The sequence below is a fragment of the Gobio gobio genome, assembly GCF_949357685.1.
Source record: "Gobio gobio genome assembly, chromosome: 11".
NCBI lineage: Eukaryota > Metazoa > Chordata > Actinopteri > Cypriniformes > Gobionidae > Gobio > Gobio gobio.
Genome location: NC_137104.1, coordinates 26,926,916 through 26,951,324, shown reverse-complemented (window position 1 = coordinate 26,951,324; position 24,409 = coordinate 26,926,916). Strand labels below are relative to the sequence as shown.

At 40.4% G+C, this 24,409-nt stretch overlaps 1 protein-coding gene across 1 annotated transcript in view; it reads right to left on the bottom strand.

Moving 5' to 3' along the window:
• Window positions 1-18,637: 18,637 nt before the first annotated feature.
• Window positions 18,638-24,409, bottom strand: part of oprd1a (opioid receptor, delta 1a) — a gene marked incomplete at its 5' end in the record, with an annotated part of 67,624 nt that continues 61,852 nt past the window's right edge. The window contains 2 exons of the mRNA XM_079828288.1: window positions 18,638-22,345; window positions 22,466-22,821. Coding sequence (XP_079684414.1) covers window positions 21,816-22,345; window positions 22,466-22,821 — 886 coding nt within the window. The 3' untranslated portion in view covers window positions 18,638-21,815. The remainder of the gene's footprint in view (window positions 22,346-22,465; window positions 22,822-24,409) is intronic.

Sequence of the window (24,409 nt, the reverse complement as noted above, 5' to 3'; positions counted from 1 at the left end):
TCACTCTGTGTTCTATGGAGTGAGATAAGTATGTGTTGGCTAATGATTCAATCATGCAATGTGAGCATTATTTTTGCAAATAATGTATTCAATATTACATACAAACGCCAGCAGCTGCATTTTCAGCAGAATTATATCAGGACTATTTCATAACTATGGGAGCAGCAACAATTATGACCATGTGTTGGATACTTTCGTCAGCTTATTTCTAGACTAAATGCTGTCTCGTAAGAATGATTTTTTTTCTTCTCCTCCAGCTTGTCCGAGTGTGTCGGTTCAAGTTCTAACGTTACAAGCTATTTTCTCAACGAAAGCAACCCCGCTTGAAGAGCTGTAATTATATAATTTGGCAAATGTTTCACTGGGTTCTGTGTCTCGGGCTCTGGGATACATTGGGTGTTCTATTTGCGGCGTGTTTAGCAGCTATGGGCGGCGGCCGATCATCACGGACGTGATCCTGAGAGGTGGCCGTCAGAGAGGTATTTATTAGTTCAAATCACTCACTGCTCAAGTGCATGTTTTGCTTTAATACAAGATTTGTCAGGAGCTAATTTAATGGGGAATACGGCAGGCAAAACAGAATCATATCACAAGGATTTGTGCAGTGCGAAATATAGCGAGAGCAATTTGCCCCCACACGGTTCACCTCTCATTCATTGAGGTTGTAAACTTGAACTTGCGATTTTGTCGCATGGTTCATAAACTGTCTAATTTGGAGTTTGCATCGCTGCATTATTTTCATGGACTCTCTGAAGTTATACTTAAAACTTTGTGACTGACTCAAGAACAATTTCAGAAAAATCTGCACTCCACAAGTTAAGTATATCAAGCATATGTCTCAGCTGGCAATTTTCACTCTCATTCATCTGCGTCTTCATGAAGCTAACTTCGTTTTAAAACCCTGTTAAAAATTATCAGGTAATTGGCAACGTAATTGACAATGGTATCTGCATTGCTTAAGCTAGTCGTTTTCAGTAAATGCTAGGCTTATGGATATTGTTCTTATCTCTATAGTTGTATTTGTAAATGTGTAACTCATTTGAAGCTAAAGTTGCTATTGGATATTGTCTTAAGCTATAGTTGAGATTGGGAATGCACTTGTTCTTAAAGCTATAATTGATATCTGAAGTGCTCGTTATTAAAGCTATAATTAATATTGGAAGCATTGTATTAAAAAGCTAATATTGGAAATGCTTGTTCTTAAAGCTGTAGCTAATATTGAAATGCTTGTTCTTAAAGCTTTAGCTAATATTGAAATGCTTGTTCTTAAAGCTTTAGCTAATATTGAAATGCTTGTTCTCAAAGCTTTAGCTAATATTGAAATGCTTGTTCTCAAAGCTTTAGCTAATATTGAAATAATTGTTCTCAAAGCTTTAGCTAATATTGAAATGCTGTTCTCAAAGCTTTAGCTAATATTGAAATGCTTGTTCTTAAAGCTTTAGCTAATATTGAAATGCTTGTTCTTAAAGCTTTAGCTAATATTGAAATGCTTGTTCATAAAGCTATAATTAATATTCGAAGTGCTTGTTCTTAAAGCTAGCTTATATTGAAATGCTTGTTCTTAAAGCTTTAGCTAATATTGAAATGCTTGTTCTTAAAGCTTTAGCTAATATTGGAAGTGCTTGTTCTTAAAGCTATAGCTAATATTGGAAATGCTTGTTCTTAAAACTATAGCTAATATCGAAAGTGCTTGTTATTAAAGCTATAATTAATATTGGAAGCGCTGGTTCTTAAAGCTATAGCTACTATTGGAAGTGCTCGTTCTTAAAGTTCTAATTAAAAGTGAAAGTGCTTGTTCTTAAAGCTATAGTAAGATTGAAAATCGCGTGTTCTTAAAACTATAATCAATATTAAAGCTATAACTAATATTGGAAGTGCTCGTTCTTAAAGCTATAATTAATATTGGAAGTGCTTGTAGTTTAATTAATAGTTGATATCGGGAACATGCTTGTTTAAAGCTATAATTAATATTGGAAATCGCTTGTTGTTAAAGGTATAGTGTCTGATGCATGCTTGGCTTAAAGCGATATAGCTACTGGAAAACAACTTTTTCTTGAGCTATAGATGTTGGAAATGTGCTTGTCTTAAAGTGATATCGTAAGCTATAGTAGAGTTTGGAAACATGCTTGTTTTAAAAGCTGTAGGTGCTATTAGAAACACACTTGTTCTTAAGTTATAACTAACTTTAGAGTAGAACTTTAGAGTTAGAAGTTACTTTTCAGATTTGATTAAAGATTCTTTCAGAAATTCTTTCTTCAAGCTAAAGTCGCTATTGGAAATTTGGAAATATGCGTTTTCTTAAAGCTATAGGCACAATTGGGAATATGCTTTTCTTAAAGCTATAGGCACTATGGGAATTTGATATTATTAAAGCTGATAGAGGTGTTTTGGGCCTTATCCTGATATATTGCTAAGATACGTTTTACTTGCGGTAACATGACCTCACATTTCTTATGTATCAATTTGTTCCTAGCACTTCAGCATAATTCTAAGCACACTAAACTGATAGGAAAGGGGATGAATGGCGTTTTATCTCTGAATCTGACTCTGCTTTTATGTCATCTATGTTAGCCTACCTGAGGAGTCATCCACAAGCTGGTCAGCAGGATCCATTATTTGCCTTGGAGTACGGAAAGCTCGTGTCCAGAGCCTGGCTTGCCTCCTGTCTCCGCCGCTATGCATACCGCAAGCTTCCCTCAGAGCGTTATACGGCTCATTCTTTGTGCATAATGGCTGCTACAACTGCAGCTTCCTCCACTCTTGTCTCTACATTTGAAGGCCATTCATGCGATTGTCTTCAGCTGCTTATGAACGTTTTATCTGGCCCGATGCTCGAGCCATCCATTAGAAAAGCTATGAGTGCTGCTCTCTGATCGTTGCATGAGAAATTTTATATTATAGCTTCAGTAGCTGTCGACGTATATAAATTACTTCTATCAATTAGCTGGTTACATTCATCATGCTAGCTTCACGTAGATCGATTGGATCTTTACAATTAAATTCAGTTCGATTGCCTTCTCTCGAAACACTCTTTTGGATCCTCCGTGGCTCTTCGATTTAGAAGGAAGAGCCTGGGAGGATTGCCGGTTATGGTCTATTGGGGGGATTTATGCTACTCTCCAGTCTATAAAATAGGATGATTGCCCCTAGAAGCTGCTGCTGTTCCCTGTTTTGGATTTCGTGGAGCTCCCCATGATAATGAAGGGGAATTTAGAACAGAGCCATATCGCCTTTTTACTATTTATTTACTCATATCAATAACCGTAGCTACATCCTCGTGCTAGATGAAATTGCTTTTTATCCTCTGCTGTCTCTTCAACTAGCTGGAAGAGCCAGGGAGGATTGCCTGGTATGGTCTTAGTTCAGCTCCCCTAGTCCTAATTCATGTGAGCGTCCACTAATGCTGCTGCTGTCCCCTGACTCAATGCTATTTCATGGTGCTCATGAAAGGTCAGGAGACTCATCTGAACAAAACCATATTGCACTAATTCGTAATTCATTCATAAGACGTCTAAGAATTTGAATTGTCTAATTCCATCCTCTTGTTTTATTCTCAAGAGGATTGCCAGGTGTGGTTTGTTTGGGGGGAATAGTTAAGCTCCCCTAGTCCTAATTCATGTGAGCGTCGACTAATGCTGCTTCTGTCCCCTGACTCTCTGCTATTTGATGGTGCTCATGAAAGGTCAGGAGACTCATCTGAACAAAACCATATTGCACTAATTCGTAATTCATTCATAAGACGTCTAAGCATTTTAATTGTCTAATTCCATCCTCTTGTTTTATTCTCAAGAGGATTGCCAGGTATGGTTTGTTGGGGGGGAATAGTTAAGCTCTCCCAGTCCTAAACTGTGTGAGCGTTCCCTAATGCTGCTGCTGTCCTGTGACTCTCTGCTATTTCATGGTGCTCATGAAAGTTCAGAGGACTCCCTGAACAGAGCCATACCGCCAAAAACAAATTTAATTCAGAATTCATCAACTGATTGCAATTCAATAAAAATTTCTAAATAATCTTTATTGTCATGCGTGTTCTTGACTTAATGGACCTGACAGAAATATAGTTATAAACACGCTAATAAGGCTTCTGGGATCGTTTTTGTGAGAAAATTTTACTTCCGCATCTGAAAACCGCTAAACCGGACATAACGTAACGAGAGGGAGTCTGGGCAATTTGAGCAATAGGAAAACAATGGATCGCAATGAGGACACTGAGGAAATTGTTCATTTATACTCGTATGATGGACCACAGACGAACCCCGACGCTACGTCATATTCTCGCGCATGCGTCGTGGAGGCACACACGGAAGGCAATAACAAGTTGGATAAAGGTGTTATTTTGATTTTTTTTTGCGCACAAAAACTATTGTCGTCGCATCGTAAAATGATTGTAGAGTCACTGTGGTGAGATGGACTTTGTAACGACGTTTTAAGTGCCTTTTCTGGGTCTTGGTAGTATTAATGTACTGAATGCCGATGGAGGCCTATCTGAAGCCTTTCTCAGCCATCAGCTTTCAACTAAAATATCTTCATTTGTGTTCCGAATATGAACGGAGGACTTACGGGTGTCGAACGACATGAGGGTGAGTAATTAATGACAGATTTTTCATTTTTGGGTGAACTAACCCTTTAAGCACCGTAGCGCAGCAAGCCGACAAGAGCCGGGGCCTCTAAGTGCTTCTACCCGTTTGAGGTAAGAACACAGGAGGAAACCGGCTCTACAGGTAGGCTATTGAATCTAGCGCAGCTCTACAGATGTATGACAGCGAGGCACCACGTGCCAGCGCCCAGGAGGATGCAACACTTCTAGTAGAGTGTGCTCGCATCCTGAGCAGACAGGGCACACCTTGTGCTTGTTAAGCCAAGGTGATGGCATCCACTATCCAGGGGGCTATCCTCTGCTTGGAGACAGCCTTTCCCTTTTGCTGGCCTCCGTGACAGACAAAGAGCTGATCTAAGGTCCTGAAGCTTTGAGTTCTATCCACGTAGATCCGCAGAGCACAGACGGGACAGAGCAAAGCTAGGCCTGGGTCTGCCTCCTCCGGGTACAGTGCTTGCAGGTTCACCACCTGGTCCCTGAAGGGAGTGGTAGGAACCTTGGGCACATAGCCAGGCTGGGGTCTCAGTACCACGTGGGTGTCACCCGGCCCAAACTCTAGGCACGATTCGTTGACCGAAAATGCCTGCAGGTCCCCTACCCTCTTGATGGAGGCCAGTGTAGCCAACAGAAAAGTCTTCATAGACAGAATCTTTAGCTCTGCTGACTGCAAGACTCAAATGGGGCATTCTGAAGTGCTCGGAGAACCAGAGCAAGATCCCAAAAGGGTATGGAGGGAGGTCGAGGAAGATTTAACCGTCTCGCCCCCCTAAGGAACCTGACGACCAGGTTGTGCTTCCCAACCGTCTTACCTTCTATGTGGTCGTGATAGGTGGATATTGCAGCAACATAGACCTTGAGGGTGGAGGGTGACAGCCTACGCTCCAACCCTTGATGTAAGATGGAAAGCACAGACGCAATCGAACATCTTCGGGGGTCTTCTCGGCGAGAAGAACACCACTCGACGAACAGGTTCCACTTCAAGGCATAAGCCTGTCTCATAGACGGTGCTCGTGCCAAAGTGATGGTTTTACCTCTTGGGGTAAGTCACCTAGAAGCTCCGCATCCCGTCCAGGGGCCAGACATGAAGCTTCCACTGGTCTGGACACGGGTGCCACAGGGTGCCCCGTCTCTGAGTCAGAAGGTCCTTCCTCAAAAGAATCGGCCAAGGAGGGGCTGTCGCGAAGAGCATCAGTTCTGGGAACCAGGTCCGGTTGGGCCAGTACGGCGCCACCAAGAGGACCTGCTCCTCGCCCTCCCTGACCTTGCACAGTGTCTGTGCAAGTAGGCTCTCTGGGGGAAACCCATATTTGCGCAGGCCCTGGGGCCAGCTGTGCGCAAGTGCATCCGTGCCAAGTGTGCCCTTGGTCAGAGAATAAAACCACTGGCAGTGGGACGTTTCTGGTGAGGCAAACAGATCAACCTGTGCCACCCCGAACTGTCTCCAAATCAGCTGGACCACCTGGGGATGGAGTTGCCACTCCCCTGGGAGCGCTGCTCGTGAAAGCTCGTCGGCCACACGGTTGCACACACCAGGGACATGAATGGCCCGAAGCTGACAAATGTGTCTACAGCTGTCCAAACCCCCTTGGGACCCAGAGATAGGAGGAACTGTTCTTTTTTTTTTTTGAGAGAGAGAATTTGGGTACCACTGGTTGTGACACCAGCGGCAGAACAGAATTTTGTGCCACCTTGTGAGATGGGAGCATCAAGAAAGCTTACTTTGACGACCACTCACACCTCAGCAAGGCAAGCCAGGAGGTTTTTCTGGACCACTGAGGTGGACATCGTCTGGCCGAGGGTCTGCTCCATGACTTTGATCATGGTTAGTCAACATGCGCAGCTCAACCTCGACTCAAAACTACCCTCGTGCAATTAAGAGTGCAGGGCGGAGGTGGCCTGCGCACAGCCTCCCCACCGTTAAGGGTAGTGTGAGGGGAAAAACTTATGCAATGTTGGCCCCTTTGGCGTTCCATATCGAAAGTAATGCCATACTGCCAAGTTTTCCATGCACATCCGGGAATGATCCTGGGAAAGCATGGCTGTTAACTCTGAATCTGATTCAGCAAAGCACACACCATTATAGTTGGCTCAGCATCATCCTCATTTTCAGAGCACAACAGCCCTCTCTTCGATGCAGCGATTGACATCTGATCCTCAGCTGGAGCCCTGAATGAAACGCTAGGTTCCCCTATAAGAAGGACAACAATTCCATCCAGAAGCTGCAAAGCTTGCAGTGTGCTAGAGGGGGCGGGGCCCTAGGGGGTTGGTTCCCCCAAGGAGAAGCCCTCCTCTCCTCAGGTCACCCCACCTATTTCACAAAAATTAGACCTCTCCTGTTGCCAGGGAGGGGGCTACAATGAGAAATAGGCAAGGGGACAGCGCACCTAGAGCGCAGCCCTGCAGCTTGACGGCACACGACACGCAGAGAAGCGAGAGGTCCGTCCAGGGTTCCCCCGGCAGCCACTCTTGCTGATTGCCGCGGTCTCCCAGAGTGTTGAGCAGACCCGCGGCTGTGCTTTTACACACGAGCGGCGGCTAGCCAACCACAAATGGGACTCAAGCTTCCCGGAGAAAGATGAGTCGCGACCACCGTGCCAACGTGGTCATATTCTCAGTAGAAAACATGAACCACCAATGACCGCCGTATCAGAATGCATACGCCCAGACATGTGAAACAGTGTTCATGGTCGTCAGTGAGGACAGGAAACAACCGCATCCAGAAACACACAGATAGAATGTCATCTTTAAATCTAAAAAGAAAGAGAGAAAATTGACCCTGCTGCAGTGCCATCACTCCAACACCAAACGAGAAGAGGTCCACCGAAGAGGATGACTCGTTATAATGTTAACACACGTTTTGTAGAGAGGGATTTCAGGACAACCCATCCACCACTCAGCTCTGAAGCAAAAAGCTGATTTTATGCAAACACCTGTGTCTCATTTATACCCACGCTGCGTGGCTTGAGAACCTGGTGCAATCATTGAATGCCACTGTGCATTGGCTCATTTACACTCAAAGTAGATTGGCTTGTCGGTACTCTGACGTGGCGTCGAGAGTGACCGACTGAATGGGAACATATGGTTACATACAGTACTTGCTCACTTAATAATTGAATTTCCTTTATAAAAAAATATTAAACATATATATATATATATATATATATATATATATATATACATATTAAAATATGTGGATTCAGCTACGCTATGTGGATGCTATTTTAAATAACTGTAGAATATGTGACAGGACAGCATATGGGTTTTTAGAGACTTTAGTACCTTGTAAAATATACAAATGCTGAGCAAAAACGACTTTCAGTCAAATCAGCCAATCATTGTGTATGTACTGAAGCTCTGAATATAGCAGCTCTAATGTTGTCACATAATAGACCGGCAGGGACTCTGTGGACCTTGGGAGCAAAAGCACTTAATGGAGCAAGCTGCATCATTAAGAGGGCTGGGGTCAAGGTCTTGCTGTTCAGTTCTGTATGCCTCTGTGGATTTAAAAAAGAATCAAAAGTGCTCCTCAACAATTATCATTAATATAATTGTGGTCAATAAAATAAAATGCATTTGAATTTTAATTAATGTGACAACGTGCACAAAATAGTAACTTTTCATTTAAAAGTCATACAATTCCTTGTACTGATCTGCCGTCAGACAGTCATGCAGGACTGAATGTAATTGTTAAATAACCATTTAACAAGTATAGATATAATAATGTACACTACACACACAAAATGGTGCTAAATAACACTGAAAGTAGTTCATTGGCTTGCAATCATAGGGGAACCACCATCTTTGTCAAATGGTGCTATGTAGAACCATAGAACCACCCCATTCTGCCCCATATGTTACTCCACTCTCATATGTGTACTATGAATGGGAATTTACTACAATGGCAAAAGCTGTTTTTAATCACTTTTATGCTTTTCTGAGCTCAAAATGTCTTGTGTGGGGGCCCTGGAATATTTCTTTATACGGGGACCTTGGCAAAATGTATTTCCTGAAGATAACATGGTTTTCAACACTATTTTAATGTTGTTTTTTAATCCTTTCCCCAACTAAACTAGGCGATCTGAACCGTGCCTAGTGTGTGTGCTCCGCCATGCCCGGGCGCGGTTCGTTTAGCCGGCCCTGGTCTGCTTGGAAGACGTGGGCCAGAAAACAATCGCGCTCGGGCAAAGTACAAGGCAACCGTGCCTAATGTGTACACCCTAATGGTGCGTTCAAACCAGATGCGAATGAAGCAAATAACATTTGAACATTTTGAATTTATTCGCGTGTGACATTCACTACACAATAGACGCGAATTTGCATCATGGGAGGGGTTTCTGCCAGCTGGCTCGTCTCGTTGCGAAATGGCTGACATGACATGTCACGAATAAGCTCAATTTGCCGGCTTTAACTAACTTGTAGTCTCATTAGGGTGAATTCAGGGTGATTGGGACACTTTTTCCAATTCATCTCAATGGCAAAAAGTGTCCCAATCACCCTGAAATCACCCTATGTATAGCTCAAATTGAGTAAAGAGTGTTTTTTTACAACTTACCAGATTGTCCGACCTCCTCACTCACTTTCTTCCAAGCAAGATCATTTTTATTCCTGTTTCTATAAAGTACGTTACAGCTCCGGGTATCCACATATGATTTTGTCCTCATTGTTGTCACTACTAGAGCAAGCTCCTGATTGGTTAATGCGGCACGAATATCCGCCAAAGTTCAGATTTTTCAAATCGGCTGGAACTTTACTTTATAAAGTTTTAAATATGGATATTTTTCTTACACAAATGCATCGATTCGCTTCAGATGGCCTTTATTAAAGCACCTCAACCACCCCAGAGAACCCCTGAAGAATACATTTTTGGTGTGTGTATCATTACTGTTTAGCTAAAAAAATGGAAGTTGAAAATTTAACCGTTAAAGCATGAAATAAAGTACCACGAATCAGTGAATTTGTGTTTGATGTGGGTATATTGTCAGTAATAAAATAATCATGAAAAAATGTGTAGTCATTCCAAAAAACTATCAGCCATTTATATCAATGCGATTCAGAGATGAATACTAATGTTGGGAGCCACATGATAGCAAATCAGTTTAAAGACTATGAAGATTGTTCAATAAATTGACTTATAGTAAGCATAGCATATAAATGCACTATATAGTTTAATAAGGTTTAATAAAGCCCAATATAATACGTTTGCAAAAACTGTGATCTCCAAAATACTTATAGACCATTAATTTCGTTATCTTTAATGATATTGACAACATATTTGTCAAGTTGCAGACATGACTTTATGTATGTCCAATTGAAGAAGAGACTGTATTTTTTTGTCTATTTTTAAATAGTACATATAATAATACTCTGAGGGTCTGTTGGGAATGTTTGGCTGAGCCCCCTGTCAGAGAGATCTTCAACTCCCACCTCCGGCGGAGCTTCGACCGGATCCCGAGGGAGTCTGGAGATATTGAGTCCGAGTGGACCATGTTCTCCACCTCCATTGTCGATTGGGCCGCTCGGAGCTGTGGCCGCAAGGTCTCCAGTGCCTGTCGAGGCGGCAATCCCCAAACCCGGTGGTGGACACCGGAAGTAAGGGATGCCGTCAAGCTGAAGAAGGAGTCCTATCGGGCCTGGCTGGCTTGTGGGACTCCTGATTCAGCTGACAGGTACCGGCAGGCCAAGCGGACTGCAGCCCGGGTAGTCATGGAGGCAAAAAATCAGGCCTGGGAGGAGTTCGGTGAGGCCATGGAGAAAGACTATTGGTTGGCCTCGAAGAGATTCTGGCAAACCATTCGACGCCTCAGGAGAGGGAAGCGGTGCCCTACCAACACTGTTTACAGTGGAGATGGGCAGCTGTTGACCTCAACTGGGGATATCGTCGGGCGGTGGAAGGAATACTTCAAGGATCTCCTCAATCCCACCGACATGTCTTCCATTGAGGAAGCAGGGGCTGAGGGCTCAGAGGTGGACTCGTTCATCACCCGGGCTGAAGTCATCGAGGTGGTTAAAAAGCTCCTCTGTGGCAAGGCACCGGGGGTGGATGAGATCTGCCCCGAGTACCTCAAGTCTCTGGATGTTGTGGGGCTGTCTTGGCTGACACGCCTCTGCAACATCGCATGGCGGTTGGGGACAGTACCTCTGGACTGGCAGACCGGGGTGGTGGTCTCTCTTTTCAAGAAGGGGGACCAGAGAGTGTGTTCCAACTACAGGGGGATCACACTTCTCAGCCTCCTCCGGAAAGTCTATGCCAGGGTACTAGAGAGGAGAATTTGGCCGATGATGGAACCTCGGATTCAGAAGGAACAGTGTGGTTTTCGTCCCGCTCGTGGAGCACTGGACCAGCTCTATACCCTTTCCAGGGTGCTGGAGGGTTCATGGGAGTTTGCCCAACCAGTCCACATGTGTTTTGTGGATTTGGAGAAGGCATTCGACTGTGTTCCTCGTGGCATCCTGTGGAGGGTGCTCTGGGAGTATGGGGTCGGCGGCCCCCTGCTTAGGGCTGTTCGGTCCCTGTACGAATGGAGCAAGAGCTTAAGAGCTTGGTTTGCATTGTCGGCAGTAAGTCAGACCTGTTCCCGGTGCATGTTGGACTCCGGCAGGGCTGCCCTTTGTCACCGGTTCTGTTCATAATTTTTATGGACAGAATTTCTAGGCGCAGCCAAGGACCGGAGAGTGTCCGGTTTGGGGACCATACAATTTTGTCGCTGCTTTTTGCGGATGATGTTGTCGTGTTGGCCTCCTCAGACCAGGACCTTCAGCATGCACTGGGGCAGTTTGCAGCTGAGTGTGAAGCGGCTGGGATGAGAATCAGCACCTCCAAGTCCGAGGCCATGGTTCTCAGTCGGAAAAGGGTGGATTGCCCACTTCAGGTTGGTGGAGAGTTCCTGCCTCAAGTGGAGGAGTTCAGGTATCTTGGGGTCTTGTTCACGAGTGAGGGAAGGATGGAACGGGAGATTGACAGACGGATCGGTGCAGCTTCAGCAGAAATGCAGTCGCTGTACCGGTCTGTCGTGGTAAAGAAGGAGCTGAGCTGTGAGGCAAAGCTCTCGATTTACCGGTCGATCTACGTTCCTATTCTCACCTATGGTCATGAGCTGTGGATCATGACCGAAAGGACAAGATCCTGGATACAGGCGGCCGAAATGAGCTTTCTCCGTAGAGTGGCTGGGCGCTCCCTTAGAGATAGGGTGAGAAGCTCGGTCACTCGGGAGGAGCTCAGAGTAGAGCCGTTGCTCCTCCACATCGAGAGGAGCCAGTTGAGGTGGCTCGGGCATCTATTTCGGATGCCTCCTGGACGCCTTCCCAGGGAGGTGTTCCGGGCACGTCCCACCGGGAGGAGGCCCCGGGGAAGACCTAGGACACGCTGGAGGGATTATGTCTCCCGGCTGGCCTGGGAACGCCTCGGGGTTCCCCCTGAAGAGCTGGAGGAAGTTGCTAGGGAGAGGGAAGTCTGGGCGTCTCTGCTTAGACTGTTGCCCCCGCTACCCGGCCCCGGATAAGCGGAAGATGATGTATGGATGGATAATACTCATCATAAAGAGACACTTAAAGAAGATATTTTATTTGAAAAGAGACATGTCCATTGTATAACTATATCATCTACACAAGCCATTGTGCTTGGACCCCGATAATTGCCTCAAGTTAACCTGCTTTGTTTTATTTACTATCTGAGCCATTGCCCACAATGCTTCAGTGACAGGACTAAAAAAGCCTGACTTACATCGCATCCAGCTAGCCAAATCCATCCATGATCCTTATTTTCTTAATTTGAATGCTTTGTGAAAGGATTTTTTGTAAAGATAAAACAGAATTAAAATTAATCTAAATAGAGATATTGCATCTACTTGAAAGTCGAGAACAATATTGATTCACTAAAAATAAAAGTGGAAGGGTCTACAAGCATGTCTGCACTTGGGTTTTGTTAACTTTGATAGTTTCATGAAATAGTAAACGGTGTATCACTATACATACATACAAGTGAATTTAACACTTACCATTAATGCGACTTTTACTGCTGCATGGTTTTGTGCAGGGATTTGTTTGTTGTCAGTTAAAATCCATTTATTCAGTGATGCAATTAATAAAATGAGACAAACCGCTGGAAGTCGTTCCACAAATGTTAGTTCGTCTGTCCATGTAATTTTCAACCGATTTATGAATAAGAACAGAAAATTACCGCTCCACTTCACATCGCCCAATGGCATTTGAACTTGCTTTGCCAGATCACGATTGGTTGGTGTATATACATGACAAACGGGCATTGGTGAATTGTGTAATACTTTAAAATATATAATATATAGATTTGTAATTAAATCAACACATTAGCTCTGATTATGGTTGAAAAAAAAAAATTTGGTTTACTTTTTTCCCGTGATGCCACACACTCTGAATGGATCATATTTGGCTCGAGAGCCTTTTACGAACAGTGGAAAATCATCAGTCAATCAAAATGCACGCAACGCAACCCATAGCAACGCGTTATGGCAACGCCTCAACAGAAATTGTCCGACTTTTGGGCCGTTCGTTACTATTGTATACATTGTCATATTATTATAATCACATTTATACATTTATTTAGTTTTATTGACCACAATATTATCATTGATATTTGTCTGAGAGGGGCACTTTTGATTCAGCACCCAATTTGTCATTACATAATGTACAGTTAAGACATGCTGTAAATGTTCTTTTTAGGAAATCCAGGGTGCCAACCAATATAGCAAGAAAATACATACATGTGACAATATTTCAGGTGGGGATCATCAACATTTGCTTATTAGACATCTTACAGACTGTAAAAATACAAAAGTTAGAAAACATATATCAATAAGGTCCATAGGGGAGGAGTTCCAGTGATCCAATGTCACCATTTTGTTTAAAATTTTTTGTTGTTTATTTGAGTTTTTTTATGCACTATACATCATCTAATCATGACAATCATATCTATCAATTCCTCATGCAAAGATGAAGAGAAAATGGGGCTGGATTGTGTCTGTAGGATGTATTGTTCAGATTTTATGTAGATTTAAAGTTTTCATTTTTCACACCCGAAAATCAAGCACGGACACAAACGATGATACAAAAAAATCACATATGGGACAATAATTTGCGTGGGGAACATCAAAATTCCTTTTCTAGACACCTTAAAGATTACAAAAAAATAGGTTAAAAAAATATAGCTTTCGGGTGCAGGTGAACCCCCCCCCCCCCTCCTCCTACCCTACTAAATGGGGTATACTGTGTTAACAGGTTAATAAATCAAGATTTTTGGTCTTTAGTGCTTTTTGCTTTCATAATATCCCACCTAAAACATAACTTAACCCTTTAACTGACATCTCTACGGTACAGTAGACCTTAATTAGATAGGGGAAAATATCATATTTTATAAATATCTTAAATATCTTATGCAAAAATATTGAGGACCCTTCATCCAGTTTGGAATGGATGAGTTTCATTCTAATCGGTCAAGGACCCTTTAAATAGACCCTTTATGGACTTTAAAGAAGAGGAGAATTTTATTATCTATATTTCATCATAAGTATGTCTCATTTACATTCGGTTAATGATGTGTCCCTTCTTGGGTATATTAGACATGTTTTTTGAAGTGTTTCTGGATTATGAACATAGCTGCATGTTGCTAATGATGCTACACTGTAAAATCCAACAGTTGTTCTTACTGACTTTTGTTCTACTTGTTCTAAGACTTTTTTAGTAAACTTTACTTAATGTCCAATAATTTGTTGACCTTACTTAAAACAAGTAAGTAATCTGAACTATTTGCATGCTATGCCTTCGTTACTTAGAAAACTCAAGTAAACATTACTTGACTGGTTTGAGTACCATTTTGCCAAAGCAAAAAAACAAGCGGGTGGACGGGCAAAGTGTTTTTGAGGCGGGGCAATTTTTTCTAGACTTATCACTCATTTCCTCCACTTCTTCTCACCATAATTGTAATTAGTGTTCCCTTTGGTTGGACACTTGGAACTTCATTCATATTATAGTAATTAACTTCCTATTAATGCAGCAATGCAACAAGAAATTGATTTCAAAACAAGGGAAGTAATATATATATATATATGTATATATATATATATATATATATATATATATATATATATATATATATATATATATATATATATATATATATGTATATATATATATATATATATATATATATATATATATGTATATGTATATATATATATATATATATATATATATATATATATATATATATATATATATGTATATATATATATGTATATATATATATGTATATATATATATATATATATATATATATATATATATATATATATATATATATATGTATATATATATATGTATATGTATATATATATATGTATATGTATATATGTATATGTATATATATATATGTATATGTATATATGTATATATATATGTATATATATATATATATATATATATATATATGTATATATATATATATATATATATGTATATATATATATATGTATATGTATATATATATACATATATGTATATATATATATATATATATATATGTATATATATATATATATATATATATATATATATATATATATATATATATATATATATATATATATATATATATATATATATATGTAATATTTGTCCATTAATGATATAGAACATAACTATTTTTCATGTCAAATAATGACCTTTTAACATTTGTTTTGCTAATATTTATGGCATAACCTTTTAATTGAGTTGATATAATCCCTCTATGTTTGTCACAATATCATTTGACCATGCTCGAGTGTGTCACACACACACTTCAACATTCAGCATGCAAAACACAACAATGGTAACAAGGATTTTTTTTTTTTTTTTTTTTTTTTTATTATTAATACGACCTTTACTATTTTACTTGCTGTCATTATTGGGGTTATACTGACAAAAGACAAATAGTAAAATAAAGGCAAAAATAGTAAAACGAAGCAATTAATTTATTCATGCCACAATGCACTCTGGGAGTACACTTCCTCAGATCCCAGATAGAATTAAGTTGAAAAAACTTAAACGGTTTAAAAACTTAAAATGTTTGATTTTAAAACTCTGATATCATGTTTTTATGTGTGAATATTCCTAAACTCTCTAACAAAGGCGATCTCTCTGTGGGTTATGTGATTGTTGTCATATTTATAAAAATATATATATAAAAACATGTATGTAGGCCTAATTAAAGTAAAAATTATTGATAAACACGTCTTTCGAATGGAAATAAGTTAAAAAACCTTATTAAAGGGGTGGTAAACCACGATTTCACTATTCTAACTTTAGCTAGCATGTAATGTTGCTGCTTGAGCATAAACAACATCTGCAAAGTTACAACGTTCAAAGTTTAAAGCAAAGGGAGATATTTGCTTTTAAAGAAATCAGTTTCTAAGAACTACAGCAAACGGCCAGTAGGCGACTACACACATTCCTCCAGGGCTTGCTGACATCACCAGGCCCAATATTTACATAAACCCCTCCTCCGAGAATATTAAATAAGGGGGGGTGAGGCCATTTTGTATCGCGGCGCTGTTGTGGTATAGTTAGGCTGGAGTGTTGTTGCCGCGATGCCGAGGAAACGCTGTTATATTCATCCGTATTGCAGGTCTGGGGTACTTGCTCTGTTCAGCCTTCATAGGGACGGGGGTGCGTTGCAGAGCGTTTAACATACAGCATGTTATATGCACATATGTGTTTGAGTCAGCGGGGAATCAGGCGCGCGCAGGGCTCCCTGCAGAGGAGTTCTAACATCTAAGCACATCTAACAGAGGAAAACATCCACCGTCTTCGCGATTTCAATGCCAGATTTGCACAACGTCAGCTGCGTGAAAAAAACACTGCCGGTGCGTGGATGCAGGACGCGCGCGCTGCACATTTCACGGAGGACAACACAAACTTCCACAAACTTCGCGAGTTCAATACAGGATATGCACAACGGCTTGTCCTGAAAGCTGGATTTACAAACAGAAGCTGTTCACGGGCCACAACCTGTAAGTCTGATTTATTTTTCATCGATGTGTTTTCCTGTAATAGGTTGTAGCAAGGAAGTAAACAGATGACAACACTGTTCTGCAAACCAGTCTGTTAAATGCTCATTCATACTTAACGATATCCGACGAACATCTAACGTTACAAAGACTAACGTTAAAATCTCAACAGCGAACCTGGCATTAGTGTAAATGATTCTTTGATTAGAGCTTTTATGTATTGTTTATCTTCAGGCATGCTAAACATGGTTCTGTGTGTGATTTGGCTAACTTACTAAAGTCAGTGCTTAGTGTTCGTTTTGGGTTAACGTTAGTTCTTGCGACAGATATTTGGCTATAATCGTTCTAAAAATACAAAAGTTAAAGTGCCATTCAGTAGCAATCATTATAGATCCGCAGTCTTTACTCTCGAGGACTGAACAGGTTCTGCTCGATCATCTTCACTCAAATGTTCTGGGTCTGATTCGAGCTCATATGGTTTTATTGACGCCGTTGTTTCTAACACTGAACAGCCTCCGGTAAGGGGCGTGACGTTTCCGACGTGCACTGCGGTTAGCGAATCAGAACACACTAGGCCAGCTAACCAATCTGAGCCCATCGCGTATTTTTGAGGGACTGGCTTCATACAACCCGGAAAGCATCAGACCGTTTTACAAGGAGGGACAGAGCAGTGTAGAATAAAGGTCAAATATATGACAAATAAGGCAATTTTTTTTAAAACGAAGCATGAACACATGTTACAGTGCACCCCACAAACACAGCCAAACCTTCAAAAGAATGTGTTTTACCACCCCTTTAAGCATCAAACAAATTGATGAAAGATTATTTATTATTAACTAGCATCGCCTATATTACCTCTAATGTAAATATAATATCATATACTGCTTATATACAACAATGCCAAAGTCTCTGGAAAAAGGTTTGATAAAGTGATATCCACATGGTTGAGTGAGCAGTTCGATGGCAGTGAAGTCTTCCACTGGTTATGCTGTGTGACAATGCAGTGGGGAAAGGAGCCATAATCCATTTCAACAGCCTTGAACATAAAGATCTGTGGGATGCTGATCTCCTGGAGCACCAAAGGGTCCTAAAAATCTGGAACACACAGATGATGGAACCTTGAAGTGAAGGTTTGCACTCCTGAGCTTAACCTCGTTGCAAATATCACTGTGTGTCTTCTGCCTCTCTGGGCCAGACACTCAGACTTGGTCAATCCGCTTTTCTCTCTCTGGCATCTGGTCGTTACTGTCTCGCTGGATGAAAACTCTGAACGTAGTGTTTGTCTCTTTCCTCACATACTGGAGGCTCAGAACGTGATCATATCTGACGCTGCCTCACAAGCTATAGACCCAGATCATAGAATCTGTTGTTGTCTCTCTGGATGAACTAGTCTCAGAACGGTGTATCTGTCATGTCTCACCTGATGGGAGACTCAGAACTTATATCTGTTGCTGCCTTCCCAGAAATGGGGCGCAGACTCAGAACGTTGTTGAATATGTTACAGTCTCAGACTTGCAGGCCGGAACTCAGAACATGGTATCTGTTTCTGTCTATCCCCTTACAGGACAGATTCAGAATAAGAATGAATCTGTTAATTTCTCACTGGATGAACCATACACTAGGCCCTGGAATTTGGTGTTCACCACACATTCATAATTTTTTTTTTAATTAATTAGTTAATATTAGTTTTGGAATGTTCAAAGAACATTCAAAAGTAATATTCGCAAAATGATCAAATGTAACGTTCCCTTATGTTCGCATTACCAAGATGTTTTTTTTTTTTTTTTTTTTTTAAACAAACAGAAAACATTCAGAAATATGAACATTCATAACTTAATGGAAACCTTAGCAAAATGTTCTTGGAGCACATTTTTGTTAGCTGGGCTATAATTAGTCATAACAACTTATACTTGAAGCAGGAAAGTAAGCAATGTTAGGGTTAATCAACCAATATATTTCTAGTCAATCATTCACACAGAAAGCCCTGTCGAAAGAGTTGTCAATTATCAATTATTAGTGAAAATATAATCATAGGAACATATGCTTTTATTTGATTGAATATTAGCTTTTCAAAGTTTTACAGTATGAGCAGTTGTTCAAGCTAATGAGAAATTCTACAATTATTCCCTGCTGACTGAAGCAATTATACACTGAGCACTGCAGCACGACCAGTCTAGAGATATGCAAACAACACAAATATACCTTATGTTCTGCCACATATAAACAACCAGCAAAGATAACAGGAAGCAGACTCTTTGCTATCTTTTGATAATAATAATAATAATAATTTGATAAGAATCTTATCAAAAATTTAGCAAATGCAGAAAAAAGGCTGAATATTCTGTTAAATGGCATTGTGTAAAGACAAATGAAGGCTTTTCACACCCTGATTTTAACCCTGGGTAAAGTAGTTTCACACTTGTAATTTTATAATCAAGGTTAGCACCCCGGGATGTGAAACCCCAGCAGGATTAGCACTGCTAACCAACATTGGCATTCAGTCAGCATTGACAACGTGTACTGTTTGAAATGATGTAAGAATGTTACATGTTGCCTGACAAACAACAACCAATCTTGTGCCTCATATTCATGTGTTTGAACAGTCATAAATTGCATGTTATATGGGGAAAAAAAAGTCAAGTGGTGACGGAAAACATGTCAATTGGAGTGAAGAAGAGACTTTATTTATACATGTCAATAACCTAACCCTAACCCTAACCCTTTTGTTCTTATCTGTATAGTCCAAAAAATCCCATTAAGAAAAAAAATTATAAAATAAAACACTTGTCAATACAGTCTGCAGTGTAATATGAGGATGCACAATGTTTTTATATAAACAGGTTGTGTGCTGCGTTTGTTCAATCACTGACATTGCAAATATGCAAATAAGGACGTTGAACCAGGGTTTAGGAATGCACAGTGTGAAACATCAGTTTATGAATACCCAGGATAATTGTTAACCCCAGGTAAATTATGAACAATGTGAAACATGAAACAAGATTACCCAGGATTCAGTTTTCTTGGGGTTAGAATGACCCAGGGTTAACTATTTCAAGTGTGAAAAGCCCTTTGGAGTAAAGTATCACAATTTCAAATACATCCCCTTATGATTACTATTCCAATACAGATTATGCTGTCTTTATGGTGAGTGTATAGAGCTGTTCAGTTTGCAGTCCAAAAGAAGACATTTAGCATTGAATTTTGATACATACCAACTTGCATTTTTTGAATGCACACAATGCTTTAAGAGATAGGACTGTAAAAAATGTATGTTGTGGAACAAAACATGCATATCTTTCCTAGTAATGTTAACTACAATCCTACAAATTGATACCTGAACAGCTCTATTGGCAGTTTAACACCATATTAAATTGAACATCATGTACATTATCCTGCAGACCTTTACAATCTTTCAAAAAACCTCCTTATTCAAAAACTGCAACACAAATACTAAAAAATGCAACAATTTCACTAAAATCACTTATCATCAACAAAATGACAGCTCAGTACAATTATCAGTCTCATAACAGTAAAACAAGTGACTCAATGAGCTAGTACAACTAGAAAATATCCAGAGGCAAGGCATCAAAAACACATACTCTTTAGTTGTGAGTCATCTAGTCCTATGTTATTTTTGGTTAAGATCAAAATCAATCAATTTAGTCGACTAAATTACTAGTATGGGTTGCAATTCATATTCATCAAGCATTTATGAGGTATTTTCAATTCAAATGGCAGAACCATCTCTTGAAATTTTGAATGGAACTTAACAAAATTGAACTGCCAACCACAATAAAAGATCCCAAATAACAGAATGTACTTATCTATGCACGTTCTCTTATGACACTTTTGACTGAGCACAGTGATAAGGTAATATAAGCTATAACACTGATCAAATTGCTCATTGCATTTATTACAGGTCAAAATCAAGACGTTCAAAAATTATTGTAGGGTCCAAGGGATATATTAAGTTCCACAAATACTCAAAAAGTCAGTAATGTATATCAAGAACTCCAGTGAAAAACAGTACTTGTAAATTTTGACTTTACTTTGTGGACACAATATCTTCCAAAGTAAAGCCAAGCAGTTTTTGGTATGACATTTAATGGATTATATATTTCAACACTCTAAATGGTCCTTTAAGTAAACGTTGTTGGAAATGTCCTGGAAACTGAAGAAATTTGTCATGTACATATCACTGCACATAAAAAGTTTTGAAAAAAAAAGTTTGTCTGAAAATGTGTTCATGGACCACAGTGATGGAGTAAGTTGTGGAGTTGATGCAGAGTTTGGTATCACAAGATGGTCTTCAGCAATAATGGCTAGTCCATCAATATCATGTCCATAATTTATTTGTCCATATCCCGACAATCGGGTTCAGACCATATACTCTCTGGTCTGCATGTCATCCATTCTGCTCCAATCTGACAGTAGTCTATTCTGTGACAAGACATTTTTTCCCCATCATTCCCACAGAGTTTCAATCACTAGGGGTTAACAGACATTTTAGGAGAGTTTTTACATCTATGTCCAATGTTTGTTTTATTTTTTTCTATTTCTTCAAGGCTCTACAGTCCAATCTCTTGAAGGTAGATAACATGAAATATATAATCAACTGCTGAAAATACTTTTCTTTTTCAGCCAGTTTCCTCCAATTGGACCTCAGCTCCACTGTTTGCTTTTGTACATTTCAGATTTCATTTCTTGAAGCAGTTATTTTCAGTCACAGAGAATTTTGTATCCATTGTTTACAGACTCCATTTCAATTCATGGTCATTCATTCCTATTTGGGTTATGTTCTCAGTACCATTATGATTTCAGACCCTTAAGGTCCACCAGACCCTGAAAGTCTGATAATACTTATGTAATTTACCCTGTTTTGGACATGGCTTGTCTAATAGCATTGGGCTCAGAAGAGGCTTAGCATTGTGTATGCATTTGTTTATTTCAAAGAATACTGGGGCCAGTCAACAAAACAAAGTAATAAATGATGCAGGAGAAGATCTCAGTCTCTCTGGTTATGTTCTGAATATACACAACTTGAGATAGTATTGAGTACTGCGGAGCTGTATGATTTCCAGGGTGTAGGAAATGGCCCTTCCATTCTGTTCCTAGAATTCAGTAGTGGAGATTTGGGTGACCTCAGATTGAAGGTCCTGCTGAACTCTTCTGGACTGGGACCCCCGTGGGATCCTCTCCAGGCCTAGTCATACTGGCTTCTTTCCTGCCTCCGAAGGTGCACAAACTGACACTGGCTCCCTTGTGGCATTTCTTGCTCGGTTAAGACTATTCCGGGCAGCTCTGGTTTGGAAGGGTGGGCAGAAGTCTCGGAAGCATCTCTTGAAATTCTCATCCAAGAAAGCATAGAGGACAGGATTGAGGCTGCTGTTGGTATAGCCAAGTGCGATACACAGGTGCCAGCTGGCAATCACAAAGGGGTTCTTTTGGTTGATGTCTACAAGTGTTTTGACAATGATGAAGATGTGGATGGGTGTCCAGCAGATAATGAAGGCAGCCACCACTACCAAAACCATTCGAGTGATTCGACGCATGTTTCTGTCCTTCTCCTTTGAGCCAGAGAGAAGACGGACACTTCTCAAACGTAGGATCATCAGACCATAGCAGATTGTGATGACTAGCACTGGTACCACAAATGCGAAGATAAACACACAAATCTTTGTCACTGTGTCCCAGTACCAGTCTGGATCAGGGAACTTCAGCATGCAGACAGTTGCACCTGTTATGGAATAAATTTAAAGAGTTTTAATTAGATCTAGCAGAAGGTGAACTTTGATTTTCTTGGTTATATCAAGACACATTATCCAACCGATCAATTTTTTTATAAATACATACGCACCTTGGTTGGTCACTTTGGTAACTGCCATGATTGTGATTGGTACCCCTACAGCAGAGGAGAGAATCCAGATACACACATTGATGATTTTGGCCTTGACCGGGGTACGGAACTCCAGTGCTCTCACAGGGTGGCACACGGCAATGTAACGGTCCACGCTCATCATAGTGAGGGTGAAGATACTGGTAAACATGTTATAGTAGTCAATGGCTATGACCACTTTACATAGAAGCTCACCAAAGGGCCAGGTGTTCATTAGATACTTGGCGCTCTGGAATGGAAGAGTACTAGTGGCCAGTGCATCTGCCAGGGCCAAATTGAAGATGTAGATGTTGGTGGCAGTTTTTAGCTTGGTGTATCTGCAGAGACAGAATCAACAGAGCAGTTTGTTAGAACATATGTATGGGCTGACTAATGTGATCCTATACTTTTTGTCTATGTGGTTTATACACCGATCAAGCATAAGTAAATTACTCTATTTTGTCGGTGCAAAGGAGCTGGTGGGATACTTTTTGTTGGAAAGGGAGTCCGATCATTGTGGAAACATACAACTACATGAGAGTAGATCTAAACACCAGATTTACTAGATAACAGCTCAGCTCAGGTTACTGCCAGTTAATAGCTACAAGTGAGCATTTTTATGCTGTCATCTACATAACATGAAAAGGTACATCTTTGGTAGGCACCCCTAAATAGTACATATTAGTACCTTAAAGGTACATATTTGTACTTACAATTTAAAAAGTACATATTAGTATCTTTACGCTTTTGTACCTTAGGGTACTGCCCCATAGCCTGGCTCTGCCCTCCTACGTACTTCCGCTTAATTTTCATTTTCCTTCAGTACTACGTCTGGGACTGCTGTATATGCTTGGTTTTGTTGGTGGCCATGATGTTGTGGTCCGGGAAAAGTATTTTTCAGCTTGCTCCGTTAGTGGTGAAGGAGTTGGCTGAAGCTGTCCGTCTCCCACCACCCGCGAAAAAACCCCAGGCTGAATTACCGACTGCTTTTGACAAACACCAAAGTCATGTGGTAATGTAATTGCTGTCCATGTAATCCACATCTCTGAGTTTTCAAGAATATATCACTTCAAAATTCATGGTTTATATCCTTTTTAGACCCCTGCAGAGCACCGTGCGGTTGTAATTTGAATGCATGTCTATTTCTTTAAATGCTGGCAAGTGTTTACAAGAGCAATATATTTCATCACCGCTCAAAAAATAAAAAGAAGAAAAGCACGTAAACATTTGAATGGGGCTGTTATTTACGGCAGCATTTTTTATTATCATACCAAGCATATGACATTTTATTTACAGCATATACAATCATGTGATGATTGCACGAGATATGCACCACGAGAGCAGCGCGTTCCAATCACAAAACTCTCCTCTCCACCGTGAATAAATCACAATCTGAATGCACAAGGTTTTATCACTGACACTGAGGTGGTGTGCACAGTTAATGTGAGAATCAAAGGTGAACAGCGCGTGAAATACGTCACAACCAAACGTTAGCGATTGGTTATGGCAGATCCAGAGTGACTCTTGGCAGATCCAATAGTTTTAAACTTCAACAGAGTACCTGCCTTCAAGGAAGTAAACGCTTGTCAATGGAGAGTGGCCAGACTCTCTGTACAATGTATGAGAGTCTGGAAAGACCAGGCTAGGAATAATCTACCTCAGAAGAAAAGCTGTTTATTTCTGTTTATTTTTGGAGAGTGGCCAGACTCTATGTACAAATGAAATGTACGAGAGTCTGGTAAGACCAGGCTAACTGCCCCAGTGACAGTGCCGTAAAATCACAGTGAAACACAGTCTGTTGGATGTTTTCCATCTATTCATCCATCACAGCACTTCTTATGGCCTTGTCGTGATCATTTTGTTGTATTACTCTTATCTCAACATTAACTTTTAAATAAGTAAAAGCATCTGCTAATTGAGCAAATT